The 25,479-nt window shown below is 52.9% G+C and overlaps 1 protein-coding gene across 6 annotated transcripts; it reads right to left on the reverse strand.

Moving 5' to 3' along the window:
* Nucleotides 1-278: 278 nt before the first annotated feature.
* Nucleotides 279-20,331, reverse strand: NKAIN1 (sodium/potassium transporting ATPase interacting 1). 6 transcript variants are annotated; one of them, XM_015883735.2, is made up of 8 exons: nt 20,165-20,327; nt 19,814-20,024; nt 6,961-7,098; nt 6,734-6,814; nt 4,955-5,152; nt 4,658-4,718; nt 3,152-3,233; nt 279-2,118 (listed from the first exon to the last, which is right to left on the reverse strand). In XM_015883735.2, the coding sequence occupies exons 2-8, from the start codon at nt 19,865-19,867 to the stop codon at nt 2,109-2,111; spliced, it is 624 nt and encodes a 207-aa protein (XP_015739221.1). In that variant the 5' UTR covers nt 19,868-20,024; nt 20,165-20,327; the 3' UTR covers nt 279-2,108. The 6 variants fall into 6 exon arrangements, with proteins under 6 accessions (XP_015739221.1, XP_015739222.1, XP_015739223.1 ...); XM_015883736.2 differs by lacking the exon at nt 19,814-20,024 and having other exon boundaries at nt 20,165-20,331; XM_015883737.1 differs by having other exon boundaries at nt 6,961-7,150; nt 19,814-20,181.
* Nucleotides 20,332-25,479: the final 5,148 nt, after the last annotated feature.

A 25,479-nucleotide genomic window follows, 5' to 3' on the forward strand; every position in this document is an offset into this window, starting at 1 on the left:
AAAAGAAGAAGGGGAAGAAACTGAAGAAGAGGAAAAATAAGGAGGAGAAGGAAGAGAGAACGTTTGGCCACCTCTGTGCAGGGCCAGGCCATGACATAGCATGGACCTGTTGCCTGCTATTCGTTGAGCACCAAGTCTTGCATTGGTTGGGTTTCTGGTATGAGGCATCTGAAAGAAGGGGGGTTCTTCTTAAAGGGGGGGGAAAAAGTGAAAAACCACAACTTTTTAATTGATTCAACCACACGAAGAATGGAAAATACACAAAACCAGAGCAGGCATTGGGTGAAAACTCCTTCCACTTTTATCATTACAGAATAGAAAAAGAAATCCGCGGTTCACGTTACAAAGACTGTCTTATAAAAACAAACAAACAAACAACAAGCCAACAGAAAAAAGAGATCATGGAGCACTGGTGACAGTGGGACTGTGCCCTCTGCTGTCCCCCGGGGTCACCAGTGCTGGGATGTGGTTCTGGGGACGTCTGGATGGGGTTGATGTGGAGGTGGGCTCTGTTGTCTTTGAAATCACTTTATTTCTCAGAGATGGGGGGAAAAGGGCTCAGAATTATTGCCTGCAAAGCTCCTGCTCAGGCTGGGGTGAGGTGGTGGTGTTGGTGGTGGTGATGGTGGGGGGGACGTAGCCCACATGAGGATGCGGGATTGGGCGGCGTTTCCCTTTGGGTTCCTCCCTTTGGCACTTGGTGGGAAGGGAAAATGTGCTCTGGGATGCTGGAAGAGCCCATCCTGGAGGAGTAACCCTGGGGAGGCAGAGCTGGAGCAGCCCCCTTTTGTGTTCCAGGGAACAGGGACATCTGGGGACAAACCATGGGGGGTCTGGGACTGACCCCAACTCACCTCCATGCTGCAGGCTGGGAAAAAGGAGAATGAACCACATCAGAGGCCCAAAATGTCTTCCTGAAGTGAAGTTTGCTTGCAGGTTGTTCCAACACTTCATATTCCCAGCTCTTCGTTTTCAACAGATATTGCTTGTGCAACCACACCCCAGGAGCTCACACCTCACCTCCCACCAAAACCATTCCCAAATCATCACTCACCATGTGGGTTGTGGGTTTTTTTTGCTGCCAAAATGAATGTCCCCATTTGGGGCAGTGCCAGAAAGGATGGGTTTACCCCCAGAAGCCTGACCACCCAAGGGAGGCAGTGGGCACTGCCAGCCTTCGCTGAAGGCACAATGCGGCCTCGGGAGGAGGAAGAAGAAGGTGTGAGGGGTGAGGGTGATGATCAACAAAAGTGTACTCAGGCACTTCAAATTAAAATAGAATAAAATAAAATAAAATACAAACCTAAAACATTCATTATATTCATTAAAACAGCCTGAAAGGGCTGTGTTTGAGAGCAGCATCAGTATTGCCAAATTCAAGAGTTCCACAAGTGGGGATGGAATCCCAAAATGCAGGTAGGCTGTGGGGTGCTGGTCCTGGGGTCTGGGGACCATGAGCAGCCCAGCTCTGGTCCCCTGGTAAGACAGTGGGGGCTATTTAGGAACAAACCCCCTTCTCTGTGCCATCCCGACTCCAAATCTGGCACTTTAGGATGTTCTCCAGTGATGCCACGGGTGTGCCAACCCCACCAAGCTGCAGTTATACCCCGCAGGTCTGAGCTGCTCCAAACAGGCTGGGTTTTGTCCCAAATCCGCTCCGTGCTTCATTATGTCCAGCTCATGGGAAGAGGACAAGCTATTTAAGTTAAAAACCAGGTCTGAGAAACAGAAGAAAAGTGTCTAGCGACCAAGCCCACAGCCCCATCACATCCCCACGTCCTGCTGCGTCCCCATGTCTTCGCTGCATCCCCACTGTGCTGCCCCATCCTGGGGCTTGAGCACAGCACTGAGGGTTTCCTTGGGTCTTTTGTAGGTGAACTGGATATGTCCTGTCCATGGTAGTCTTGCACTGGGAGCCAACCAGATGATGGAGCCCTTGGACGTGACCATGCCCAACTCAGCTTCATTTCTAGGGTGCGAGAGGAGAATGGAGGGAGGCGGCTTGGCGCTGTTCCTGTCCCCCAGAGGTGGTAATGGCATCAAGTTGGGGACATGGGGCTCCGAGGGGTCCAGTCCCACACAAGCCAGGGCAGATTGAGGGCACGAAGTTACCCAGACCTGAGGAGTGAAAGGGAGAGCTGAAATCAGGGCCAGTCCCTGTGTCCCCCCATCGGTCCCCTTTGCTTGATGTAGAGCGAAGGAACAAGGAACGATGGCCACAAGCACCCACCCATGGGGATGTCCAGGCACCTACTGGGGTGCCCATCACCCTCATTTCACCACCAGAAAAAGCAGCAGGGGACAGATTAGTCCACGTCCCTCTAGGGTGGCATAAGGTCCCCCATGAGGTTGCTCCTGTCCTCAACTGCTTGTGGGGCACTGAGGGCTCAGTGCCCACCCTAGAACCCACAGTGGAGACACAGGGACATGGGGGCATTGGGATACAGCGCCATGCTGGGTGGGCCATGGTGTGAGACGTGCATATCCTCCTTCTTCCTCTGGGTGGAAGCCCTCCCACACTCCCGGCTTTAATCCAATTACAGCTAATTGGGAACTGCCAGAGAAGCTTCAGTTTCACAGGCTGTGGGCAGGATGGATTCATCTTCAAATTAACCCTTTCTCCCCAGTTTCTCCCACCCCAACCACTGCAATGGGAGCCCTACTGAGCTCTGTTTGCCCCTCAAAGGCAAACCTGAGTGATCACCACCATTGCAAGGACCATGCAGGGGACACCATGCTCCCAAATGATGGGCTGCAGGGGAGCAGGAGCTGCACAGACTCCCAGTTTGGTGGGTGCTGATATTATTCTGGATGCATTTGTTTCCCCACGATCCCCTCTTTGCATATATAATTGCACGGCGTGCCCTTGAATTTGCATACAAGTCTTAAAATATAATTAATTGTTGGCAACCAGCAAAGCTCGAATGAGGCTAATCCCTTTAGATTTTGCAGCCTTATCTCATTTGAGCATTTATCTAGTTAAGCTTAATGGGCAGGGAGAGGAAAGAAGCCACCAGCACTTATCAGACACAGCTCAGTGTGACAGAACCACCCAAAAACTCCTTTCTGCTGGAGCAGAGCAACCACACAGCCCCAAATCCTTTGGATTCATGGCCCTATGGGACTCCCACAGTATCCCCAATGAACTCACGTGTACAGTGGCTGTAGCTGTAGATGCGATGTCTTCTGCGGCGCCTGGTAACCATAGGAGTCAAACCCACCGATGAAGTCAACTGGGAAGAGAGGAGAGCAGCAGGGTGAGCAAGGAGGGCAATGAGGGGCTGCCCCCAACCCCTCCGTGAAGCTGACTTAATATTCAGCCAGCTCTCCATTTTGACGGCACCCATCCATTTCCAAATCTAATAAGATATTCCATTAAAAAGATGCATTCGAATCTTGGCTACAGCAGCATTAATATTAAAAGTGTATTGAATGCCTGAATTTGTTTGAGTGTCGTGCAACCGCCTGGAATGCAAACACGCTTCAAAGACAGCGCGGGCAGATAAACCCCTCACCAAACCCCCGTCTCCATAAGCAGGTTATTACAACAGGCAGTGTCCAATTTCACACGGAGATTTTTTCTTTCCGCTGCAGTGAGTACAGAGGTGGAGGTGGGGAGAACAACACACCCAGAGGATGCCGAGACCATTCCTAGGGGTGTTAATTTGATCCTAGGGATGCTGAGATTGATTTTAGAGATGCTGAGACTATTCCAGGGGATGCTAACCCTGGTCCCAGGAATGCTGAAAGTGGCCCCAGAGATGCTGAGAGTGGCACAAGGGATGCTAAAATTGGACCTAGGGATGCAGAGAGTGGTATGCAGAGAGTAAAACCACACCTACTGATGCTAAAACCAAACACAGGGATGCAGAGAGTGGTCCCAAGGATGCTAAAATTAGACACAAAGCTACTAAAACCAGTTCTAGGGATGCTGAGCCTGGCCTGGGATACCACAGATCCCCTAGGCTGTCCCCAGTGCTGTGCTAGGATCCAGCACCACCAAGGGACTGTGCATCCATTGTCAACCCAGATGCATTCTTCCTAAGACAAGGAGGATGCTGAGTGCTTCTCAGTGCCTTCATAATGCTGGAAGCTGCAGCACTTCACTACCTCTGCTCGGCTGCTTGGGCTGCCAGCTGGCATGAATTAATTAATGGCAGATGAGCATTTAATGTGGCTGGATGGCTGCAGCCATAACTGCCTGTTTAATTGTTGTTGGGGTACTTAGAGCTTCAGTATGGGTGGGTGCAGTGATTATTGTCAGAGCGAAAAGCACAATGTAGATTACAGAGAAATTAGCCTGCATCTTCACTTAATTTTCCCCTTCTGCCCTTGCTAAGGGATGCATTGTCGATGTGGGGAGGCTCCATGCAATGGTGAGTGAAGCCCTACTGGGTGACATTGGTCTCATTCTGCACCCCAAGGCTGTGACTGCTGCCACCCTGCAGTACCCAGGGGGTGTCCTATGGAGCTGGGGGGCTGTTGGTGGCATGGGGTGGCACATCACATCCTGATGCAGCACAGCTGCCTCCTTGAAAAGGGAAAAATGGGGCCAAATCCCAAATAAGTGATTCCTTCTCCTGCCCTTGCCCTGTGTTATCTGGGATGGATTTGCAGCACTGCAGCTTGCCATGTGACTAATAGCAAAGGCACTCACAGCTGTCTTCTTCCTCCAGAAACACTTTGCTGACATAGCAGGCATAGACGAAGCCGAAGAGCTGCAAAATAAAAGCAGGCAGGGAGAGGCTGTTATGGGAGCAAGCGGTACCATGAGGAGGACAATGATGAAGATGAGGTGAAGCCACATTTGGAGGAAGCAGGCACTCATGGGGACCTCATACATGCTCTGTTTGCTCCTCTCTTCCCAAGCAAAGCCAAGGCCACCCATGACCCACCAACACGACCCATGCACTGAGATAGGTCAAGGCAATGGGACACCCCAGCAGTCCCTTACCGCCAGGAAGATCTGTGCGGCGCTGCTGAGCACCTCGATGTATTGGTAGTCCAGCAGGCAGCCGCTGACTGTGATGACGTGGTGGTCCTCGAGCGCCAGCCGGGAGTTGAGCACCGGTGTCACCAGGCAGCCAGGCCCATTCTCCATCCACCACGAGCGGTGCAGGGAGGTATTGAAAGTCATGATGAAATCTCGGTCCTGCAGGAGGGGAGCAGAGGCACCAACCTTGGATCCAGGGATCCCATCCAGGCTCATAAAGAGGTAGACAGAAAATGGTTTTTCCCATCCTGAGGGTGCCCCACAAGCACCATCCCTGCTGCAAAGCCATGCTGATGCTGAGCTTCCCCCACCAGCACCAAGGACAGGTCAGCATTGGTGGATGTGTTAACTAAGAGTACCCCATTAACCACTCATCTCTATGACATCCATGGCATCCTCAGGGTTTGCTGGGGTTAGGGACACACATCCCAGCAGCAGGAATGCACAGTGCTGGGCTGAAAAACAGGAGCACCGTGCTTGGGCTCATTGAGGGTTTGAGATCCCAAAGCCAAGCAATGCAGGTTCACTTCCATGCAGATGTCTGTTACTTCGTAACAACACTGAGGTTTGCTCTTTTCATGCAAGAGCCATAATATAACATTTCAGGTTTGGGCTGAGAGAGCCCTGCAATGTTTCCAGCAACCTCTGGTGTTTCCAGACCTGTTCATCCTTGTGTATCCTTGAATCTCACAGTCTCCAGGATCTCTTTTTCAGCAGACACAGACCCCAGAAACTCCCCAGAGACCCCTGGGAAAGTGGGAACTCACTGCACAGTGCTAGCAGAGGGACAGAGACCTTTCTCTGCTTGATCTCCTCACTGCATTCAGAAATTGTGTTGCCCAATTTACACCACCCATAAAGCCAGACAGTGCTAAGTGCCAGCAGGTGATTAATGACTGCCCTGAAATTCCCAGTCCATCAGCCTCATTAACTTCGTGCTCCTGAAACTCTGCCTCCACCACACAACTGTGTCACTCTTCCTACCCATTGCTGTCCCCAGTGCCATCCTTCATCCTGTCCCATGTGCAGTTGCATGCCCAAGAAGAGATGGGGATGGATAGAATGAAAGAGAAGAAATGAGATGGGGAACGATGAGATGAAAGGGAAGGGGTGGAATGGAAAAGATGGAAGGAGTAGGAAGAATTGAATGGGATGGGATGCAATAGAAAGTATGGGATGAGGAGGGATGGGATGAAAGAGATGGAGGGAATGGGAAGGTTGGAACAGGATGGAATAGAAGGCATGAGATGAAGAGGGATGGGATGAAAGAAAAGGGATAGGTTGAGGAAGGAAGGAATTGAAGGGATATGAGGGCTGGAGAGGAATGGAATTGGATGGAAAGGATGGAATGGAAGGGTTGGGATAGGGTAGAAAAAATGAAAGGGGAGAGATGGAAGGAATGGAGATGGATAGAATGGATGGGATGAAAGGGTTGGGTGGTAGGAACTGAAAGTCTTGAATGGGTGGGGGGGAAGGGAAGAAGATGGAAGAGAAAGGATGGAATAGAAGAGAAGGGATGGGATGGGGTGGAGAAAGATGGGATGGAAGAGATGGAACTGGATGAAAGGTTGTGATGGAAGGGATAGGATAGAACAGGAGAGATGGAAGGGAAAAGATGCAGAGGGATGGAGAGGGGCAGAAAGGACAGAATGGGAAGGAAAAGAAGGGATGAGATGGAAAAGTGGAGGAAAGTGAGAGGAGGCAACAGTGCCTGGCTGTGCTCTGGAAGCCTGTGGTTACCTGTGACAAATGCCCGACCTCCAGGTAGAAGCAGATGATGAAGGCGTTCCAGCCGACCCACAGCACCAGCCACACCGCATACTGTCAGAGAGAGCAAGCTGATCAGTGCACAATGATGTACCAGCACCACGAGCACCCTGCTGCCCGTCCCACCTCCCAGCAACGTAATGGATCTGGGACCTGGGACACCTAGCGCTGCACAGCGACCATGGCCCAGCAGTACCTACCATGATGAGGTATTTGGATCTGTACTGGATGGTCCCGAAGATGCCCAGGATGACAGCCATGATGTGTAAAAAATTGGCCAGGATGGGTGCCCACTGATAGCCCAGGAAATCAAAGATCTGCCGCTCCAGCGCTGCGATCTGGGAAAGAACAAAGGAGGGGACAGCGCAGGAATCAGTCACCAAGGCAGCTCTGTGGACATTAAAGGCAAAGAGTATCGTGTAATTAATGAGAAATCCTATGGACAATTAGTTACAATAGACTGAAATGTCTGCATGATTCATCGGCCAGTGGTGGGCAAATACATCATGAGCGAGGAGTTACTGGGAGTGCTCCTGCCCAATGATGGAGGAAGGGCAGCACAGAGCTGCAAACCCACATCCTGTGTGCCTCAGTTTCCCCACTTAGCAACATCCCCTGGGCCTGAGCTTTGTGCAGTGCCCTCCCTTTAGGGCATGGGAAACCTTGGCTGTGGCTGACTGCTGGCAGGAGGGCGTTGGGCTCCTGCTGGATCTGTTGGGCCCATTTCCCCATCCATAAAGCATCGTTCACATTACTGCTCGTTGAGTTGGTTTAGTGAGAGCTCTAATTAATGGAGATTTCAGCCAGCAGAGCAAAGCCCTCCCATCTCCATCACACGCGACACAGAGTGAGCACGGAGCCCACACAGCCCCTCAGGCCAGGCTGTTTGCATTAAGGCTTAATTCACTCCCGTGCTATTTAAACTCTCTAAGGAAACAGCCTTTGGAAATACTTACAACGGGGCTGTAAATCTTTTAAATCGAGGAATGTAAATAATAAATGATACAAGGAACGTGGCACTCGGGGTTTTATAGCCATCCATCGATCTGGTGGCTGGTGACGGAGCTGCCGAGCAGGACCCCGTCTTGCTGGATACCAATAGGAGATGGGAAAGAGCCTCCAAGAGCATCCAACGAATCCAGTGCAGCTCCCAATTTCCAGTGCTAATAGCACCCCGTTAGCACCCACCCTTATTGGCACCCCACCACCCATCACAACCATAAGTGATGCTACTGGGGGTGTGGAGCCGAGCCGCCATGCACCAGCCTGATGCTAATTAAGATAATCCTGCAGCTGATCAATGCAACGAGTTTTAGGGCTCCCTCTTAATTAAACACTCTCTAGTTCATCGATTGGACCCAAAGTTCCCTTTGCAGCAAATCATAGCAATTAGCCGGGTGCGGATGTGTGCCGGAGTCCTGCTAATTGAAACACAGTGCTTTCATTGGAGGTGTGGAATGGAAGCAGCCGGGCTCCACCAGCACACGGGGAGAGGAGGCAGAGCTGGAGCAAAATGTGTTTTGTTTAATGCTGCTGACACACCTGAGTGGAAAGAAGGTTCCCATTGCTGCTGTCCCCATGTCACCCATTGGCCATCACGCTGTGGCTTCACTATGCCCCATCCAACATTTGGGGCAGTTTTCCCAGCCCTGCACCCGCAGCAGCACTGAATAAATTAGGTGGATTTGTGGGGTGATGGTGGCAGCTCTGGGGTGGTTTTCTGCCCCATGGAATAAAGAGCAGAGGGAAATGGGGCTGAGCCTCCTGGGATACAGGAGACGATGTGAGCTGGCTGCAGACCCTGACCCCCCCGCGTTCTGTCCTCACGCCTCAGCTGTGATGGGGCTGACACGTTTGCTGACACAGATGCATAAATATATTATCACAGCCCCCAAAGCCTCGATAATTAACCGGTGGAGAGAGACAGGAGCGAGCTATCATGCTGAAAAAACACAGCAGGGCTGGGGGCTTCTTGCCCCCTCCCCCTGGCCAGAGGGAAGCTGGGGGGAACAGTTCCTCTGTCCCTCTCCCTCCTCAGCATCCCCATAGGGCCAGTAAGAGGGATGAGCACTGACCTCAAAATGCATTGCAGCTGCTCTCCCTGGATCCCTATCAATATCCCCTGGATTCCAGGCCATGGCTTTGGCCACCCCCACCTGAACAAATCCCTGATCTCCCCTATGGGGCAGAGCAGGAGGGGGGACATCCCAGTGCCATTTGTCCCCACGGCACCTGGGGGACCCAAACATCACCTTCCTCTTGAACGGAATCTCTTCCAACCTTTGTTTCAAGCCCCTGGAAAATATCAGGAAGAAGATGCTCCCTTCACCTGCCAGTGGGGCTTTGTTAAAACCCTGTGAAGTGCGACAGGAAGGTTTCCTCCCAGCTCTGACTGTCAGAGCAGCAAAGCCTGGAGACTTCCCTGGGGAAGCAGCAGCAGCAGCAGCAGAAGAATGGTGATTGTGGTGGTGGGGAGGGGGAAAATCCTTCCATTTTCCAGCTGTCTGAATCCCATCCTGGTATCTCTTGGTCTCCCTTATAGACAGATAGTTTGGTGTCTCTTATAGATAAAAGTCCTCAAATCAGGAACAGGATTCCACAGCATCCTAGTACTGCATTCTGGTACTGCATCCCAGTACAGCATCCCATAAAAACAGCATTCAGGCAGCACAACCCAGTACTGCATCCCAGTATTGCATCCCAATATGACATCCCATCATGGCATCCCATCACAGCATCCTGGTACAGCATCCCATACCAGTTGGGAGGATGGGAGAGGAGAAGGGACCTCACTGTTCTTTCCTGCCAGCATTTGTCTCCCTGGTACCAGGCACCAGGTTCCTACCCTGCCCCTGGGACCAGAGAGGGATGCTGGGTCCTTCCATCACTTCACAGGCTCCATGGATTGATGGTGGACCCCTGAAGAAAACCCAAGGTTGGACCCTTTGGGGGCACTCAGGGGGTGAGGTGGTGCCCACCCCTCATCCCACACCCCTTCAGAACCGAGGTGGTCCTCACAGCACAGAGCCCACAAGGAGAAAGAGGGCAGAGGGGCCAAACCCCAGACGGGCAACACTGCAGGGGATACCTAACCCCAATCCAGCACTGAGGCCTGATGATTCCAAAGCAGAGTTTGGCCAGGTGCTGACACACAGCCCAGCTTTGGGGCTGCAGCAGTGACAGAGCAGACGGTGGAGCAGGGATACGGCCCTGCTTGATGCCACAGCAGCTGTGAGCCAGCACAAATCCCTGCCCGGCCCCATAACATGGCAGGAGCTGAGCGTGGATCCATGCCCCCCGATGAGCCATTATCCTTCAGCCAGGCTATTTCCTTCTGAACACCATATGCCGCCGGCTCACCGGGGATTTACTTTCATTTAGCTGCGTTTGAATAGATTTTTTTCCATCACGGATTCCCTTCTGCTGAGGCCAAAGATGCTGCGAGTGCAGCTCCTGCTGAGCTCTCACAGCCAGGGCTGCTTGCTGCCAGAAATGCACAATTTCTGGGAGGTTTTACAAGAATCCTGGGGTTCAGTGAGAAAGCCGATGGTCAGAGATGTGGGGTGGGATCTGTGGGGTGTCCTGAGGGAGTGGATATTTGTCTGAGCCACCTGGGAAGGAAGTGGCCCTGTGTCCCCAGGAAGGTGGTGTTGGGGGTAATGGGGTGTGTGGGGCAAATGGATTGATGGGTGGAAGGGATGGAGAGGGATGGAGGGAGGGGAATGGGGGAGGAAGGAATGGAGGAAGGGAGAGGTGGAGGGATGGAAGGATGGAGGGATGAATGGAGGGATGAATGGATGGAGGGAGGAATGGACTGAGGAAGCGAAGGGTGGAGGGATGGAGAAAGGGATGGAGGAATGGAAGGAGGGAGGAGGGATGAAGGAGGGGATGGAGGGAAGAAGGGAAAGACAAATGGTTATTTCCCTCCCCTTAGGGGTGGGACATGACGGCAGGGACAGAACCTGGGCTGGATGCTGCCTGGGAGTACAGCACCCTGCACTGGATGCCCTGAGCTCCACCAGCACCTGCACCCAGGAGCTGCACATCTCCACTTAGGGAAATTGGCTGCTATTTAAATTAACGGCAAGTGAGCGAATTGACTATTAACGAGGTGCAAATACCGCTGCGAACCCAGGGATTTCATTTAATGACTTGGAAACAAGTTCTTGACCTACTTCCAACTTGCAAAATCTTTCACGGAATTGCAGGCGGTGGCACAGATGAAAACAAATTAAAGGAGCCAGCGCCATGCTCCCACACATGGGCAGGGCTGAGCTGCCCCGTGGGCAGGACGTGCCCCAGGATGGAGGTGCAGGCTTTGTTACCCCAGCAAAACCCTCATTGGTATTTTTCTGCCCTCTGATCCCTGCATTTCCAGCTTGGTGTCCTTAGGAAAAGCCAACAGGGTGAGAATATGAGGACACAGGAAGAGGTGTGGGGTCTCCCTGGGGCTCCCCATCACCCGCTGAGCCCCCACATCCTTTGGGCGGCCTCTGCCATCTTCTGCCAATTCTTTTGCTGCTCTGTTATTTATTTCATTTTGCCAGGCGCCGCATCCCGCTGCGTTGCCATGGGAACGTGGCAGCAGCCCCAGCTGTCTAGACACTGTGCCCCAGGAGCCCGGCATGTGGGCAGGGTGCAACCCAAGCACCCATGGGTGCACACACACACATCAGCCCCATCTCAGTGCACTTCGCAGCTCCCCTGATCCCTTCCCAAAGCCACCCATGTGTCCAACAGCCTGGGGACCCCCTGCTCCCTTCCCAAAGCTTCCTCTGTGTCCAACAGCCCTGGGACCCCCCAGACCCTTCCCAAAGCTGCTCCTGGGGAAGGGAATCTGAGGCAGAGAATAGGAGGTGCCCGGTAGGAGGATGAGAACTTCATGCTGAATATCCTAAATCTGGGTCACCAAATGGATACGTCTCCTTGGGGAGAAGCAAGATGGGACCTATGGGGAATCCTATTTGCAACCCAAACAAGGGGTCACCAGGAGTCCCAAACAGCCCCATCCCAGCCATAATGATTTGCTGGAACACTTCTGGAACCCTGCACACAGCTGATGGTGGCAGTCAGCTCCTACAGAGGCTCCAAACACACCCCAGTACCATTTATACAGAGCACAGGTTGGAGATGCGATATTGCATCTATTATTCTTACAGTTACATAAATGCTGAACCAGAGAGATAAGGCTGAGATAAGGCTTTGGGTTTTTTTTACCACCGCTGACAGAAAGACAAGGAAGGCAAAGTGATTCATTCCTATTCTTTCCCATCATAAGTTGCCTCTGAATTCACACCTTCCTGCAGATAGGCTCCCTCCAACAGGCACAGATCATGTTGCTTTAACTCTCCCCCTAAAAAGGCCTCAAAAAGGTCCCCCACTGGGGAGGATATAGGGGCAGTGGTGGGGTCCTGGGGAGGGACGGCACAGGGATGTGAGTGAAGGGCCAGTCCTGCACTGGTGCTTCTGTGCCTCAATTTACCCACCTGAGAAATGGGTTCAGTCCTCCCCTGCTCAGCACTGCACCCAGCAGCGTTTGCAGAGGCGCACTGACAAATGACGTTCCCAGTGCTACAACACGACTCAAGTGCAGAGTTGAGTCACATTGCCACAGATAGCCACAAACACAAAAGCAAATCCATTTGGAAATAGAGGAGAGCACTGAAGAGGCTGCACAGATCCTCACTGTACCCAACCTGGAATCTGGGAAGGAGTGTGAACAGAGGGAGCCAGCTGTCCACCCACCCCATGTCATCCCATTTCACCCCGCTTCATCCCATCCTATTTTATCACATCTCACCTGTCCGTCCCACCTCATCTGTTCATCCTATCAGTCCCATTCATCCCATTTCATCTCTCCATCTCATTCTACCCTATCCCATCCCATCCCACCTAATCCATCTATCCTATCCATCCCATGCATCCTACCTCATCCATCCATTCCATCTATCCCATCCCATCCCATCTCTCCATCCCATTTCATCCATTCAATTCCATCCCATCCCATCTCTCCATCCCATTTCATCCATTTCATCCCATCCCATCCCATCCCATCCACCTATCAATCTGCCACCCCATCCCCACACAAGGACTCAGGATCTCCCCAGCATGCTGTCCCATGCCCACAGGACACATGGCAGTGACACCAGACCCACAGCCCCAGCACCAAGCTGTGATACTCAAGGATCAGGGCACTGAAATGTCGACAAATGCCTCACTGCAAACGCCAGCTTCCAACAAACAGGCTTGTGGATAAATAAAATTGTGATTAATCAAGCGCCTCAATTAGACACAATGAGCCACGGCTCGTGATTAAGCTGAAGACTCGCAGCAGAAAGCACATTAGCAGCATGGACACTCAGAAGCTGAGAATTAATTAAAATGAAGCAAAAAAAAAACCCCACAAAACCCTCCAAAACCCAAACCTACAAAAAATATCCTATTAAACGCAGAAATGCACAGAGGCTTTTTCCATTTAGTGGGGATGCTGGGGATGCTGAGAGGAGCCGCATCCCTGATCCCAAACCAACATTGTGGTGTTGGGTGAAAATGGGACAGGGACACCCCTGCCCATGTGATGGGAGCTGTCGCTGGCTCTGGCTCCCCATAAGCGGCCCCGTTTGGACAGGGATTAAGCCACAGGCAATTTCAATGCTAATTCTCCCAGTTAAGTTCCTTAGTCCAACATCTGCAAGAAGCAAGAGGTAATTTCCCCTGGATCTCAAACAGCGACTCAAAGACGCTGTTAATAAAATGCAATAGAGGGGCAAAAAGAGAGAGGGGGAAAAAAATCCAATTTACTGACTTATTTAGTGACACCTTTCGTAATCAATTCTCCCAGGAAATAAATACTGATTAAAGCCAACCGTATTGCTATGGAAACCGGCAGTCCCTCCTCCCACGACCTGCAGGCAGCAGAGAGGATCGGGTGAGGAATCTGCCTGGTAACAGCCGTGCTAATGAAGCGGGAGAAGAAATATCCCAGGAGCAACACTGCCGCCAAAGGAGCAGCCACGGATGGCTCAGGGGAGGTGAAGCTGCACAGGGCTCCCAATTATTTGGTGTAAGGGTAAGGTAGGGCAGCCACAACGAGGAGGGATGTGACCTCATCCCATCCCATCCCATCCCATCCCATCCCATCCCATCCCATCCCATCCCATCCCATCCCATCCCATCCCATTCCCAACCTTATCATATCCATTTCATCCCATCTCATCCCATCCCACCCTATTCCATCCCATCCCACCCCATTTAATCTCATTCCATCCCATCTTTTTCCATCCCATCCTATTCTGCCCCATCGCACTCACCCCATCCCATCCCAGCCTTATCATATCCACCTCATCCCATCCCATCCCATCCCATCCCATCCCATCCCATCCCATCCCATCCTATCCCATCACATCTCCATAGCCAATTTTTAGCATTAAAACACATACATCCAGTATCACTCAAAGCATCACTGAGTCCTGATGCACCCTGAAACAGAAACCTGACCAAAAGCACCACTCCTTCCATTGGGGTGAAGGCCGCATCGCTCACCCCCCTCCTCTAACATCCAACCTTTAGGATCTCCTTCTCCCAGCTGCTTGGTGCCACCACCTTAGCCACTCACCCTCGTTTTTCAAGGCCCTAATTTGAACCACATACATGGAGGAGTGGTGGTGGTTACGGGTTTCATATGCAGGTATTAACAATGAGTTATTGTCAGCCAGAGATGGATGAGCCCGGCACGGAGCGGTGTCCTCATCAATCTTCCCCTGCAATGAATGTAAAGCAGCAACGGGTGGGAAGCAGCAATGCAAGGTCCAGAACCCCCCATGAAACAGCAGTGGGATTTTGGGGTGCTCTTTTGGGCTGGGTGGGACCTCATTAGTGCTGCCCATTATTTATTAATAGTAAAGAAAACCCACCACCTCCAGCCCCATCTCCCCATGCCAATAGGATTATTGGCTGGAAACAAGGGCTGGAAAAAAACAGGCACAGGGGTATGGATGTGCAGCCCTAATAGAACTGGAAGCCTTCATATTTGCAGCAATTGCTGCACGTTAGCAAAATAACAATCGCTGTTAAGCACGCTGCCACCTTCCCCATTCATCACGGCGAGGATTTAATAAGGCGCCTTCGCCGCGCGTGCTGTGACCACCAGCACATTATTAAGCACAGCGATTAGCAGCTGCGGTGGATGGGAGCTCATTAGAGACTTCTTAAACATCCATAAAAATTGCTTTTATTAAGCAGTGATTCCTCTCTTCATGCCCATCGCATTAGGCTGGCACGACACTGATGGACCCACACCCCAAACCTTGCATCCTCAATGGGGACGTGGGCATATCCTCTGCTCAGTTTCTCTCCCCAAAACCACATGGGAACTCCTGCACACCATGTGTGCTTCTGCTCTAAGCCCTTTTTGGTGCATCTGCAGGAGGTACTGATTTCTATACATAATTTTAGGGGAAAACTGACACAGATGGCGCAGCCATATGACCAACATCTTCACCACCTGCTGGGGTCCCCATATGGGTTCCCACTGATGGGCAATGGGGCTATACCCGCAGCACCCAGCAGCACCCTGCTCCTCCTCATTGTGGGGAAGGGAAGGGAAGGGAAGGGAAGGGAAGGGAAGGGAAGGGATAGGGAAGGAAGGGAAGGGAAGGGAAGGGAAGGGAAGGGAAGGGAAGGGAAGGGAAGGGAATCCCATCAGGGTGCTCAGGGGGGTGGTTCAAGGGCTGAGCCCCACAGGGCTGACACCATGGGGCCTGTCCCCTCTCCTGGTCATTTATTTCCATGCAGGAGGAGGGGAGGACACATGCTTGTCCTCAGGGGATTGCAGGGGATGGGACAAGGGTTCTCAGTGTGACATTTACAAGCAACAGCTGAGGACCATCATCAATCTGAGCCATTACAGCATGGAAATGGAGAGCAGACAGGAAGAATGAAGCCTCATCCCCATGACCCCAGTGCCCCTCACAGTGTTGCCTGAGCACCCTCCAGAGCATCTCCTGCTCCCACCCAAGCTCTGCCACCAGTGCTGTGACCACAGTGATAATGACTGAAGGGACCAGACTGTCCCAGAGCACTAATTACCCCTAATTAAGGCAACTAGCCTGAGAGCCAAGCACTCAGAGCTCAGTGTCCCATGTGTGTGACAGTGACCCAGCCAGGCATGGTGGCTGTGTCCTCTGCTTGAATGAGAGCCAGAGTGGGCAGTGGGGATGAGGAGGCACTGGGACACAGCCCATTACTGGGAGAAAAGGTGACACAAAATGCCCAAAGCATGAATTATAAGGCAAAATGTGTGATCTCAAAGGTTCCCACATCCCATGTCCTGCATCCCCAACCTGCACCAATGCACCTCACGTCTGGGTGCAGCCTGGTGGGTATTTGTCATTTACTCACTCCCAAAACCTCCTTCTGACAGAGGGAAAAAGCACAAATGTGTGAAATTTCCCAGCCAATGACACCGGAGTGGTTATTAATCTTATTAATAAAGCTCTCAGGGTTTAATGTCCTGTTCAAATATGATCGGGCTGCTCTGTGCCAACTTTTCCTTTCCATTTTTCCAGGCCGTTACATACATATTTTGAAAATTGAAATGAATAGCTGCTCTCAAGCAGAGGAAAAGACCTCCATTAGGAGGTCCCTGCAGCACTGGTACACAGCGATGGCTGCAGCACCCATGGGTGCCCATGGAAGGAGGTAATGCCAGCAGAATCCTGCTCCCAAGGATGGCTGTGGTACCACTGAGCTTTTTTCCAGCCCTATTTCCCATCACAGACAATCAGCATAGAGCTGGGACAACAAATCTCAGTGCAACATAGACCATTTGATCCCCAAATCCTTCTTCCTTCTCAACCATCAACCCATTTGGGTCTTTCCTATACTTCAGTCCTTGGATAGAACATCCAGTCAAGAGGAGACCATGTCCCCATCACAGGGGATAATGATGGGAAGCAGCAGTGCCAGTCTCCAGCCCATCCCCTTCCATGGGCAATCATCCCCACCACTGGGATTTACCACCCTCCCAAACTACCTCACCCAGGCAGGGCGAGGGCTGTAGGAAAGTCTCTTTGGCACACTGGTGTCTGCTGGAAATAATAAAAAAGAAGGTTTTCCAGCCCAAATGACACCAATTAGACACAATCCGAAGGGTTACAACCCAAGTAGTGATTATCTTCCTGCCCAGAGCTCACCCAGAGGCACAGTTGGGAGTTTGCAAACAAACACCACGGTCAGGAGCCCAGCCAAGCTGTCCATCGATCCAGGAGCTCCACTGCCAGCCAAATCCCTGCACGTGGCACTGCTTCAGCATGGGGATGTCCCAACCAAAGCCACCATGCTGGGAGCACAGAGCCCACAGACAACTTCTGTATCAGTTCCTTGAGAAACGAGACTGAGTTTTGTTGGATAAAGTTCATTTTTCGGGACTCACTCTCCCACTGGCTTTGTGGACCACATTATGCATCTTCTCCCCATGCTCTGCTCCACACTCATGGTTTCTGGTTCACCCTAGGCATTGCTTTCCCACCTCACCCCCAAGGCATGTATGTTTTCAGCCCTCTGAATGCTTCCCACTGCTCACAGCTTTGTTGCAGAGCAGCGTTAATGATGTAGAGTCCCATTAATACTCCTGGGTGCGCGTCAGCTCGCCCTGCACATTCAGACATCCTGCACTTTAATAGGGGTTTTAATTGAGAGCTGTAACACCGCTCCTTCCCAAATGCACACCCATAAACCTTTATGGCAAACTGTCAGCATGGCTCTTTGTATGAATAATGAAGGCACACGTGTGCATGGCCCACAATGCTCACACACACAGGCGTCTCGCTGTGTCGCGATGCCACCCCAACCCATCAACCCCACCTGGGATGGCCATGGGTTGATGACAAGATGACCTGGGTGCCACCTGCCCAGACACATGTGGACCTCTGACATACACACACACACCCCTGGATCTCCTTAGTGCTGCCCATGCAGCAGGCCTGTCCCCACCCCAGCAGCACCTACTGCCCCGCAGCATCTTCAGTCCATTGCAGCATCCCATGGGGAAGGGACACACGGAGCTGTGGGGATGGGGCCCTCCATCCATATTGCCACTGTCAGCCCCAAACCCAATTACCATGGCAACCATGCAAATGTGAAAGCTTTCCATAATCATTAGGGAGAGGAGCTGAGCAGTATAAACAGTGACTGCAGTAGATTACATGCCTATTACGAACAGTCGCGGCTTCTGAGCGCTGGTAATTATACCTAATTGTGCATTTAATTGTGTAATTGAAAACCCACACTCAGAGTTCAGCCCGGGCTCCATTCCCCCCATCCCTGGTGGTGGGGGCAGCCCTGGTCCCATTGGGCTCACACCATCCTGAGCATAGGAACGATGGGAAGCACGCAAGGACAAAAGGTGCTGGCAGCCGTCAGAGGCTGTCACTGTGCTGGGGGTGGTATCAGATGCAGCACGGCATGGCACAGCATGGCATCACTGTATGGCATGGCATAGTACAGCATGGCATGGCACAGCATGGCATGGTATAGCATGGCACAGCACAGCATGGCATTGCATGGCATGGCACTGTATGGCATAACATTGTATGGCACGGCACACTGCTACTCGGGCAAGACTCAGCCTGGAGGGAGGCACCAACCCAACTTTCCTTTCCCACACAACTAAAGGAAAAGGAGAGAAACAAAGGACAAAAGCCTTTGGAGTGCTTCGGGAGCAGAGCGAGGCAGTGGGGTTGTACCTCTGCTCACTATCATTAGGTTTCAGGGTGAGCTCGCAGCTCCCATGTGCTGCTGGTGATGAAGGGCAAGGCAGGCTGGCTTCTCACCCAGCCAGCTCAACAGCTTTCATCTTAGCATACAGAAAAGAGAAATCCCCCCGACAATGATGAGCGTCACAGAGAGCAGCAGCAAAACCCAGAGCCCAGCCCAGCAGAGCCAATTCTCTGCTCCGAGCCGACCTGCTGCTACAGCAAAAAGCAACCCGAATAGTTGGGGACAGCATAACAAGAGAGTTGTGATTCCACTTCACCTCCTAATCACTGATATCTCCGTCCAGCCCCTCTCGGGGCTGAGCAGAGCCACATGCAGGAGCTACTCTGCCAGCCCTGGAGCTCGCACTGAATCGTTTCTTTCCTGAAAAGAAATGCACCCGAATCACCTCTCTGTACAGCGCTGCAACATTTCCCCGCAGGATGATGCCAGCAAGACTTTGTTTGAGTTGACCAATGGATAAAACAAGTGGCTGGAAGCCGGGGAAGTCCTGAACACAAGGAAACACCCATCGCTTTTATCCGGAACGAACGGGAGCGGAGCGCACGGACCTCACCGACACATCCGCGGGCAAACGGACAGCCCAGATCCACGGGGACATCATAGCGGCGATTCCCTCTGCGCTCATCCCTGCCGCTGTTGGTGAGGCACGTCCAGGGGCGCCGCTTGGCCGCAGGGTTTAACGAACCGGGGAAGCGCTTGGATAATTAATCGCAACCTCGCTGGCTGCCGGTTAGATGGGAACGCGCTCTCATCGCCCGGCCCTCTGTCAGCAGCGTGATGAAGATGGATCCGTGGGCGGCGGAAGCGCGGCACGCGATTATTGCCAATACCCACAGCCCCGTCGTACCGAACCCCGCTCTCCCTGTCCCTGCCGGCGGAGCGGTGCCGCTCGGTGCGGAGTTTGCAAAGTGCCGCTGCGGCTCCAAGTTTCACCGTCATCGCGGCCGATGCGGGGACCCCGAGCAGCATCCCTGCAAACCGCCCTCCGAGCGAAGAGCTGGAGACAAAGCTCGCACCTGCCTGAGCCGCGTCCCCAGGCACCGGCAGCGCCGGGAGCTGCTTCAACCCCATCTCGCTTCTGCAACTCCGACGAGCGCTACGTGGCAGCAGGGATGGGGGTCACGTTTCTTTTATCTTCCCATTAAAAACAAAACAAAAAAAGAGGGGGGGAGGGAGAGGAGGGGGAGGTGGGGGTCGCATTGAAGCATCCCCAGCAAGGTCACCCGCACAAAGCACCGCCCGGCACGCTGACGGGCGCGCGGCCCCTCGCCTTACCAGCTGCAGGCAGCAGAATCCAACCAGCGTGCACCTCCCGTTGCATCTCCCCATGGTTTCCCAGCCGGAGCCGCGGATTTCCCCGCCGTGGCTGCCCGTCTCCTTCCTCCGACTCCTCAGCAGCCTCCCGGGGAGCTTCAGGGGGGCAGCACGGCCATGCCCCGCTCTCCAGCCCCGCTACTTTCTTCCCAGCCCCGCCGCCTCCCGCATCCTGCCGGGTTAGCACAGAGGCGGGCTGCGCTCAGCGAGGGGCATCGCCCCCCTTCCCCGCCTTCCTCTCCCGAGCCCCGCTCCCCCCTCAGCCCGCTACATTCCCATCTCCGGGCGCAGGGCCCCCGGGGCCGCGCACACCTCGCCATCCATCCCCGGGGCACGCAGTTTTGCGCCGATCCCGCCCTGCCCCTCTATTGTCTCTTCCGTACAGCCCCGGGGCGGGCGGGGAGGAGGCGGCGGGGTGGGGTCGGGGGGGCGCGGCGGGCAGGGCGGGCGGCGGCCACCGGAATAAGGGCCACCCGCGCTCCCAGCGGGGCCCGGCGGGCGGCGCGGCCGGGCAGGGGGCGGTGCGGCCGGGCACGCCGCGCCTGCTGTGAGCCCTTCGCGGCTTCCGGGCAGTCGGGGGAAGCCGGGAGCGGAGCCGCCTCCCGCATCCAACGATAAGGCGCGGCTGCTGCTCGCGTCCACCTTTCGGTAGCATCGGTATTTGGTGCTTTTTCAATTGCAGATTTATTTTAGTTTAGTTTTTATTTTTGCTTTTGTTGTTGGGTGAGAGCTCCATTTGTTAAGGGTTGGGGAAGTGCTTCTTCCCCCCTTCCCCCCCCCCTCAATTCCAACCCCCCCCCCTCCCCCCCGTCGTCCTTGCGGGCTCTGGGCGGGTGGTGCCTGCAGTCTGAGTACAGGGACCCCATAGTCACCTCTCCTGGGCAGCCCCTCGTTTTGCAGAGAGGACAGACACAGCCTTGCGAGCAAAGCTACCCCACCGTGCAGAGCACGCACAGCTCCCCACGGTTGGGAGTGACCTCTGTCCAGCACCCAGCCGCGTGGCTTTGGGCATCTGCTCTCAGCTGGGAGGTTTGGGCAGGGAGGTGGGAGCACACGAGGCTGGCAGGGTTCGGCTTAAGCTGCCACCAGCCCTGCCTGTCTTTGTTCTTTCTCCACAGCACACCTGGGGGAGCGGAGAGTACAAAGCTGTCAAGGAATAGCTGGGATGATGCTTTGGGATGGAGCTTTCCCAGAGCTTTTGAAATCTCTCCCTGAAATGCCACCCAGCAGAAGGACTTGGGGACAGTTCAGTGCTTTACAATTCTGTGCATTTCTTTTCTTCAGCCCTGATTTTTTACAACAAAGCATCAATTGAAACTGCACGTTTTGGCACTAGAACAGCTCAGCTCTGGATCTGATGGGCCACAGTCTTGCAGATGCATTTAGGTGTGAGTGCAGGTCCAACCCAGCACATCCAAACTTTGCCTGAGCAAACACCCTCACACAACCAGCCTGATGGATCCACCCCTCCTGGAGGTTGTTTTCTCATTCTGCAGTGGGAATTTCCCCCTGCCCCAATGCTGTGTGCTGCCATGTGCCCCCACATGAGTGTTATGGGAGGTCTGGGAAAGGCCAAAGGATGGGGTTTGTAGGAGCTTTGGTGTGCTCACAGGGCACTGCCCAGGGGAAGTGGCTGAATGCAAACTGAGCTGAGGGTGCTGGAAAAGGAGGCAGTGCTCCTGGATGTAAGCAGAGGAGGGATGTGGGGTGAAGGGACTTCACCCCATAGGTCAGCACCAGTGAGGTCCCCACTGACTCAGTGCTTTGTTGACAATTACAAGCCTGATGTGCTCTGCTCAGCCCTCCCCATCAGTGCAAGGGGCAAAGGCTCCAGTAAACACCAGAGGAAAGCAAAATGTGCTGATGGAAAATAATGAGAGCGATAAAACCAACACAACGGGGCTGAGATCCCGCCTGGCTCTCGACCAGGTGGAGTTTTGCAAGGAATCAATTTTAGATTAAAAAGGTCAATATAGCATGTCAGGCTGCTTCCCTAGAAGGCAAGGAGATAACTTCATTTGCGAGTGGGTGAGGAAGGACTGAGCATTCTTTTTCCCTTGCTCTGCTTTGCCACCCTCCATCCACACCCGTGATCTTTTGCTTTGCTTTTATCTTATATTTTGTGGGGGGAAAGAAAGAAAAGAGACAACACGCAAACGACGGGAGGAGATATTAGGAGGAAATAAAATCAGGGTCACATTATTCATTCATGGAGACGGGAGGAAGCTGTGAAGATAAGTGCTTTGATGTACACCAGACTCATTGTTCGTGGAAAGCCATTCTTTTTCAATATTGCTGCCTTTTTCAAATGGAAATGTGGCGTGTGGGGGATGACAGCATGTGCTCACTGCCCCTCATTAGGGGCACAGCATTCCTGAGGCCCCAGGCCCCATGGGATGGGTTGCAAGGATGGAATGTAGAAATACCAAGAGGATCTTGAAGGTCTTTTTCAAAGTGGATGAATGTATGGGGTGTGTTACCCCGAAGGTCAGGTCAGTGGTTGGAGCTGATGATCTTAAAGGATTTTTTCCCACCTTGATGAATCTATGGTATGTTATCCAGTAGGTCAGGTTATTGGTTGGATTGGTGATCTTGAAGGTCTTCTCTAGCCTACATGGGTCAATGGTATGGGTTACCCAATGGGTCTGGTTAATGGTTGGAGTTGATGATCTTGAAGGTCTTTCCTAGCCTAGATGAACTGACAATGTGGGTTACTCAGCGGGTCCAGTTAACGGTTGGAGCAATGATGCTGAAGGTCTTTCCCAGCCCAAATGGATGGGTTACTCAATGCTTGGCTTCTGATGGCTACTCAAGCAGAACTTCTGTCAGCCCCACATCCCCAGCAACTGGATGTCCCCCATGACCTTTTGCTGTCCTCACAGTGACCTGTCAGCATTGTCACTGGGAGCATCCCCAGGACCGCAAGGCATCAGTATGGCCAAGCTCTGCATCCCCAGGGCACGAGGAGCCAGGTGGGATCACTCCCTTGGCTGCATTAAGTCTTCTTTGACATCTGACTGGCCAGCAAAAGAAATTGAGGGGAAAAAGCACCAAATCTGTGCTAGGAGCTGTGGTGTCCCCCATGGGCAGCAGTGGGGGTTTGGGGACATCCCCAAAGGGGACATAGCAGCCCTGAGGTACTGCCTGCTGAGCCAAAGCCCCATAAGCATCCCTTAGGATCCTGGGCAGTAATTGATGGCACCAAGCAGCCCGCTGGAACAAGACGGAATGATCATTTTGGTGTGTTTATTGGCCAACAAATCATGGAAGGGGATCCATCTATCTGTGTTACGGAGACAGGGAGAAGATATTTATTCCCATCCATTATGCAAATCAGAGCAGAGTAAACACATGCAAATCTCTGTGCAGTTGCCGTGCAGGCACAGGTCTGATGCAGTGAAACCCTGAGGGTTATTGGGGCTCCCACATGCATTCCCTTGCTTGGTGCTCCCAGCAGAGCGTTGATCCAGTGAAGCAGTAATGCAGCTCCCCCAAAAACACAGTGCAGTGCCTTTAGTGGGGAATGGGTTTGCACTTTGCTTGGGCTAAATGGCCCCAGCAGGCTGATGGGCAGCTCAGTTGTGGTGGAGTAGCCATAATATGCACATGTCAGGGCTGAAGTTCTTCTGTATCCATGTTAATGAGCCCCTAATTAACAAGAGGCCAGAATGGCAGAGCAGCCCTGCAGGTGGAAGGGAGAAGGTGGATCACATTGCAGCCCAGCATTGTGTGATGGGCAGCCAGGGCCCAGCCAGGTACTGGGAGCAGGAGTGTTCCAGTCCCAGGATTAGGGATGCTTCAGTCCTAAGAGCAGAGATATCCCAGCACCAGGATCAAGGATGTCCCAGCCCTGGGATCAGGGATGCTCCAGCCCTGGAGTCAGAGCTGTCCCAGCCCTGGGGTCAGGGATGCTGCCTGCGATGGGCAGCCTAAACCTGGGCACCAAGCTCAGGGTGCCAGACAGCAGCCTGGAGATAGCACCTCCAGCACAGCTGGAGGCACAGTGGCTGATCCAAACCTCAACCACCCACTCCCTCATTTCACCCATCCCCAAACCCCAGTGGCTCAAACCCCTAAGGGACACCTGGCATCCAGCATCCCACCTGCCCATGCAGGGCAAAGGGAAGAGATAGAGCAAACCTAACACACAGGGCACCACCGCTTCCCCAGCCTCCTCCAGGAGCACACGCACACCTATTTAACCACTGTGTCCCCAGTTTTAACATAATTAGCTGTCAGCCTGCCAGTCAACGTCAGCTCCCGCAGATCACCATTAATGGATCGCTGTTCAGCCAGCTGTTATTGAATCGATATAGAAATTAAAATGCATTCTTTCCATTCTTTCTCAGCTGTCATCTTATCTCAGTGCCTCGCTGAAAGCACGGCAGATTACAGAATCCATCATCATTTAGCCTTTGTAGCTTGCAAAATTCATAATTAACACAAAAATTCTATTCAGTTTCTCGTGTAATTTAATTAGTTTTCTATTAAATAGAGACTAAATATCATCTAATCCCCCAACAGAGCAAATAATTGTTTTCTATTCTTTTAGAAACTATCGCTACCAAAATTCATTAGGAGCAGCAATGGAGAAAGGTGTGGAAAGGGCTGGAGGAGGGAAGGGGTAGCAGTCAGTGGGGCAGGTGGGGATGGAGCAGGGCTGGGCTCACATTGTGCCCTATAGGATCCCATGCCTCCATCCAGGGGGCTCTGCCCTCCAAAGGGTGACAGGGCATAAAGGTCCAGGAGCAGAGTGGGGACGGCCATGCAGTGCTGTGAGGCTCACAGCCATTTATCTGGATCATGGGGCAGATTTAATTTATAGTGGAAATCTCTCAAGCAAAGACGTCCCTTGGAGGAATAAACCTGTTTAAGAAAACAATTTTCTCCGTGCTCGGATTATGCCTTTAATGGCTTGCTGCTGTGTGCCCTGGAGCTCACAGTGCTCCAGTGAAGAGAAAACGTCTGTAAGCATTGGTATGCATGCATATGTGCATACAAACATGTGCATGTGTACATATGTGTGCATGTGTGTACATGCAATGTGTGCACGGATGCATGCATGCTGCACATGTAAGGCCTCAGCTCAGCAGCAAGCCCCTTGCACAAAGGATTTCCTATGGCCATATCCCAACCCACCCCTCCAGGGTGCCCCCAGGGCCAGCACTGAGCCCGAGGGGCTGAACCCCCCGTGGAGGCAGCGTGGAGCTGTGTCTGTGCTCCTACTGCAGGGATTTGGCTCTGCAGAGCATGAAACTCACTCTGCTCCCAGTGCCCCCCCGGGGGCTGTTAACTGCCAGGACCTGCGTTCACTCACCACCCTTCCAACCCCCTGAGCAAATTAGATTAAATCTACAAATTACAAGGACGGGCTGGTCGCAGCTCACTGAGCACATGTCCCATTACCAGCAGGTGGGTGCTGCTCCTAAATCAGTTTCCAGCTCTCTCCAGGGATGCAGAAGAGAAGAGCACTCATTGCTGCAGTCAGTTTGCTCATGTTCAGGTGGCACTTCTGGGCTCTCCTGGTCTGTTTAGGGAGGAGATGACCTGAAAGCAAGCAAGCACTCCTTGGGGTGGAGGGATTAGCGTTAATCCAGATCACTCCCTTGATCTGGGTCACGGCTGTG

Source organism: Coturnix japonica, chromosome 23 (genome assembly GCF_001577835.2).
Source record: "Coturnix japonica isolate 7356 chromosome 23, Coturnix japonica 2.1, whole genome shotgun sequence".
Taxonomy (NCBI): Eukaryota; Metazoa; Chordata; class Aves; order Galliformes; family Phasianidae; genus Coturnix; species Coturnix japonica.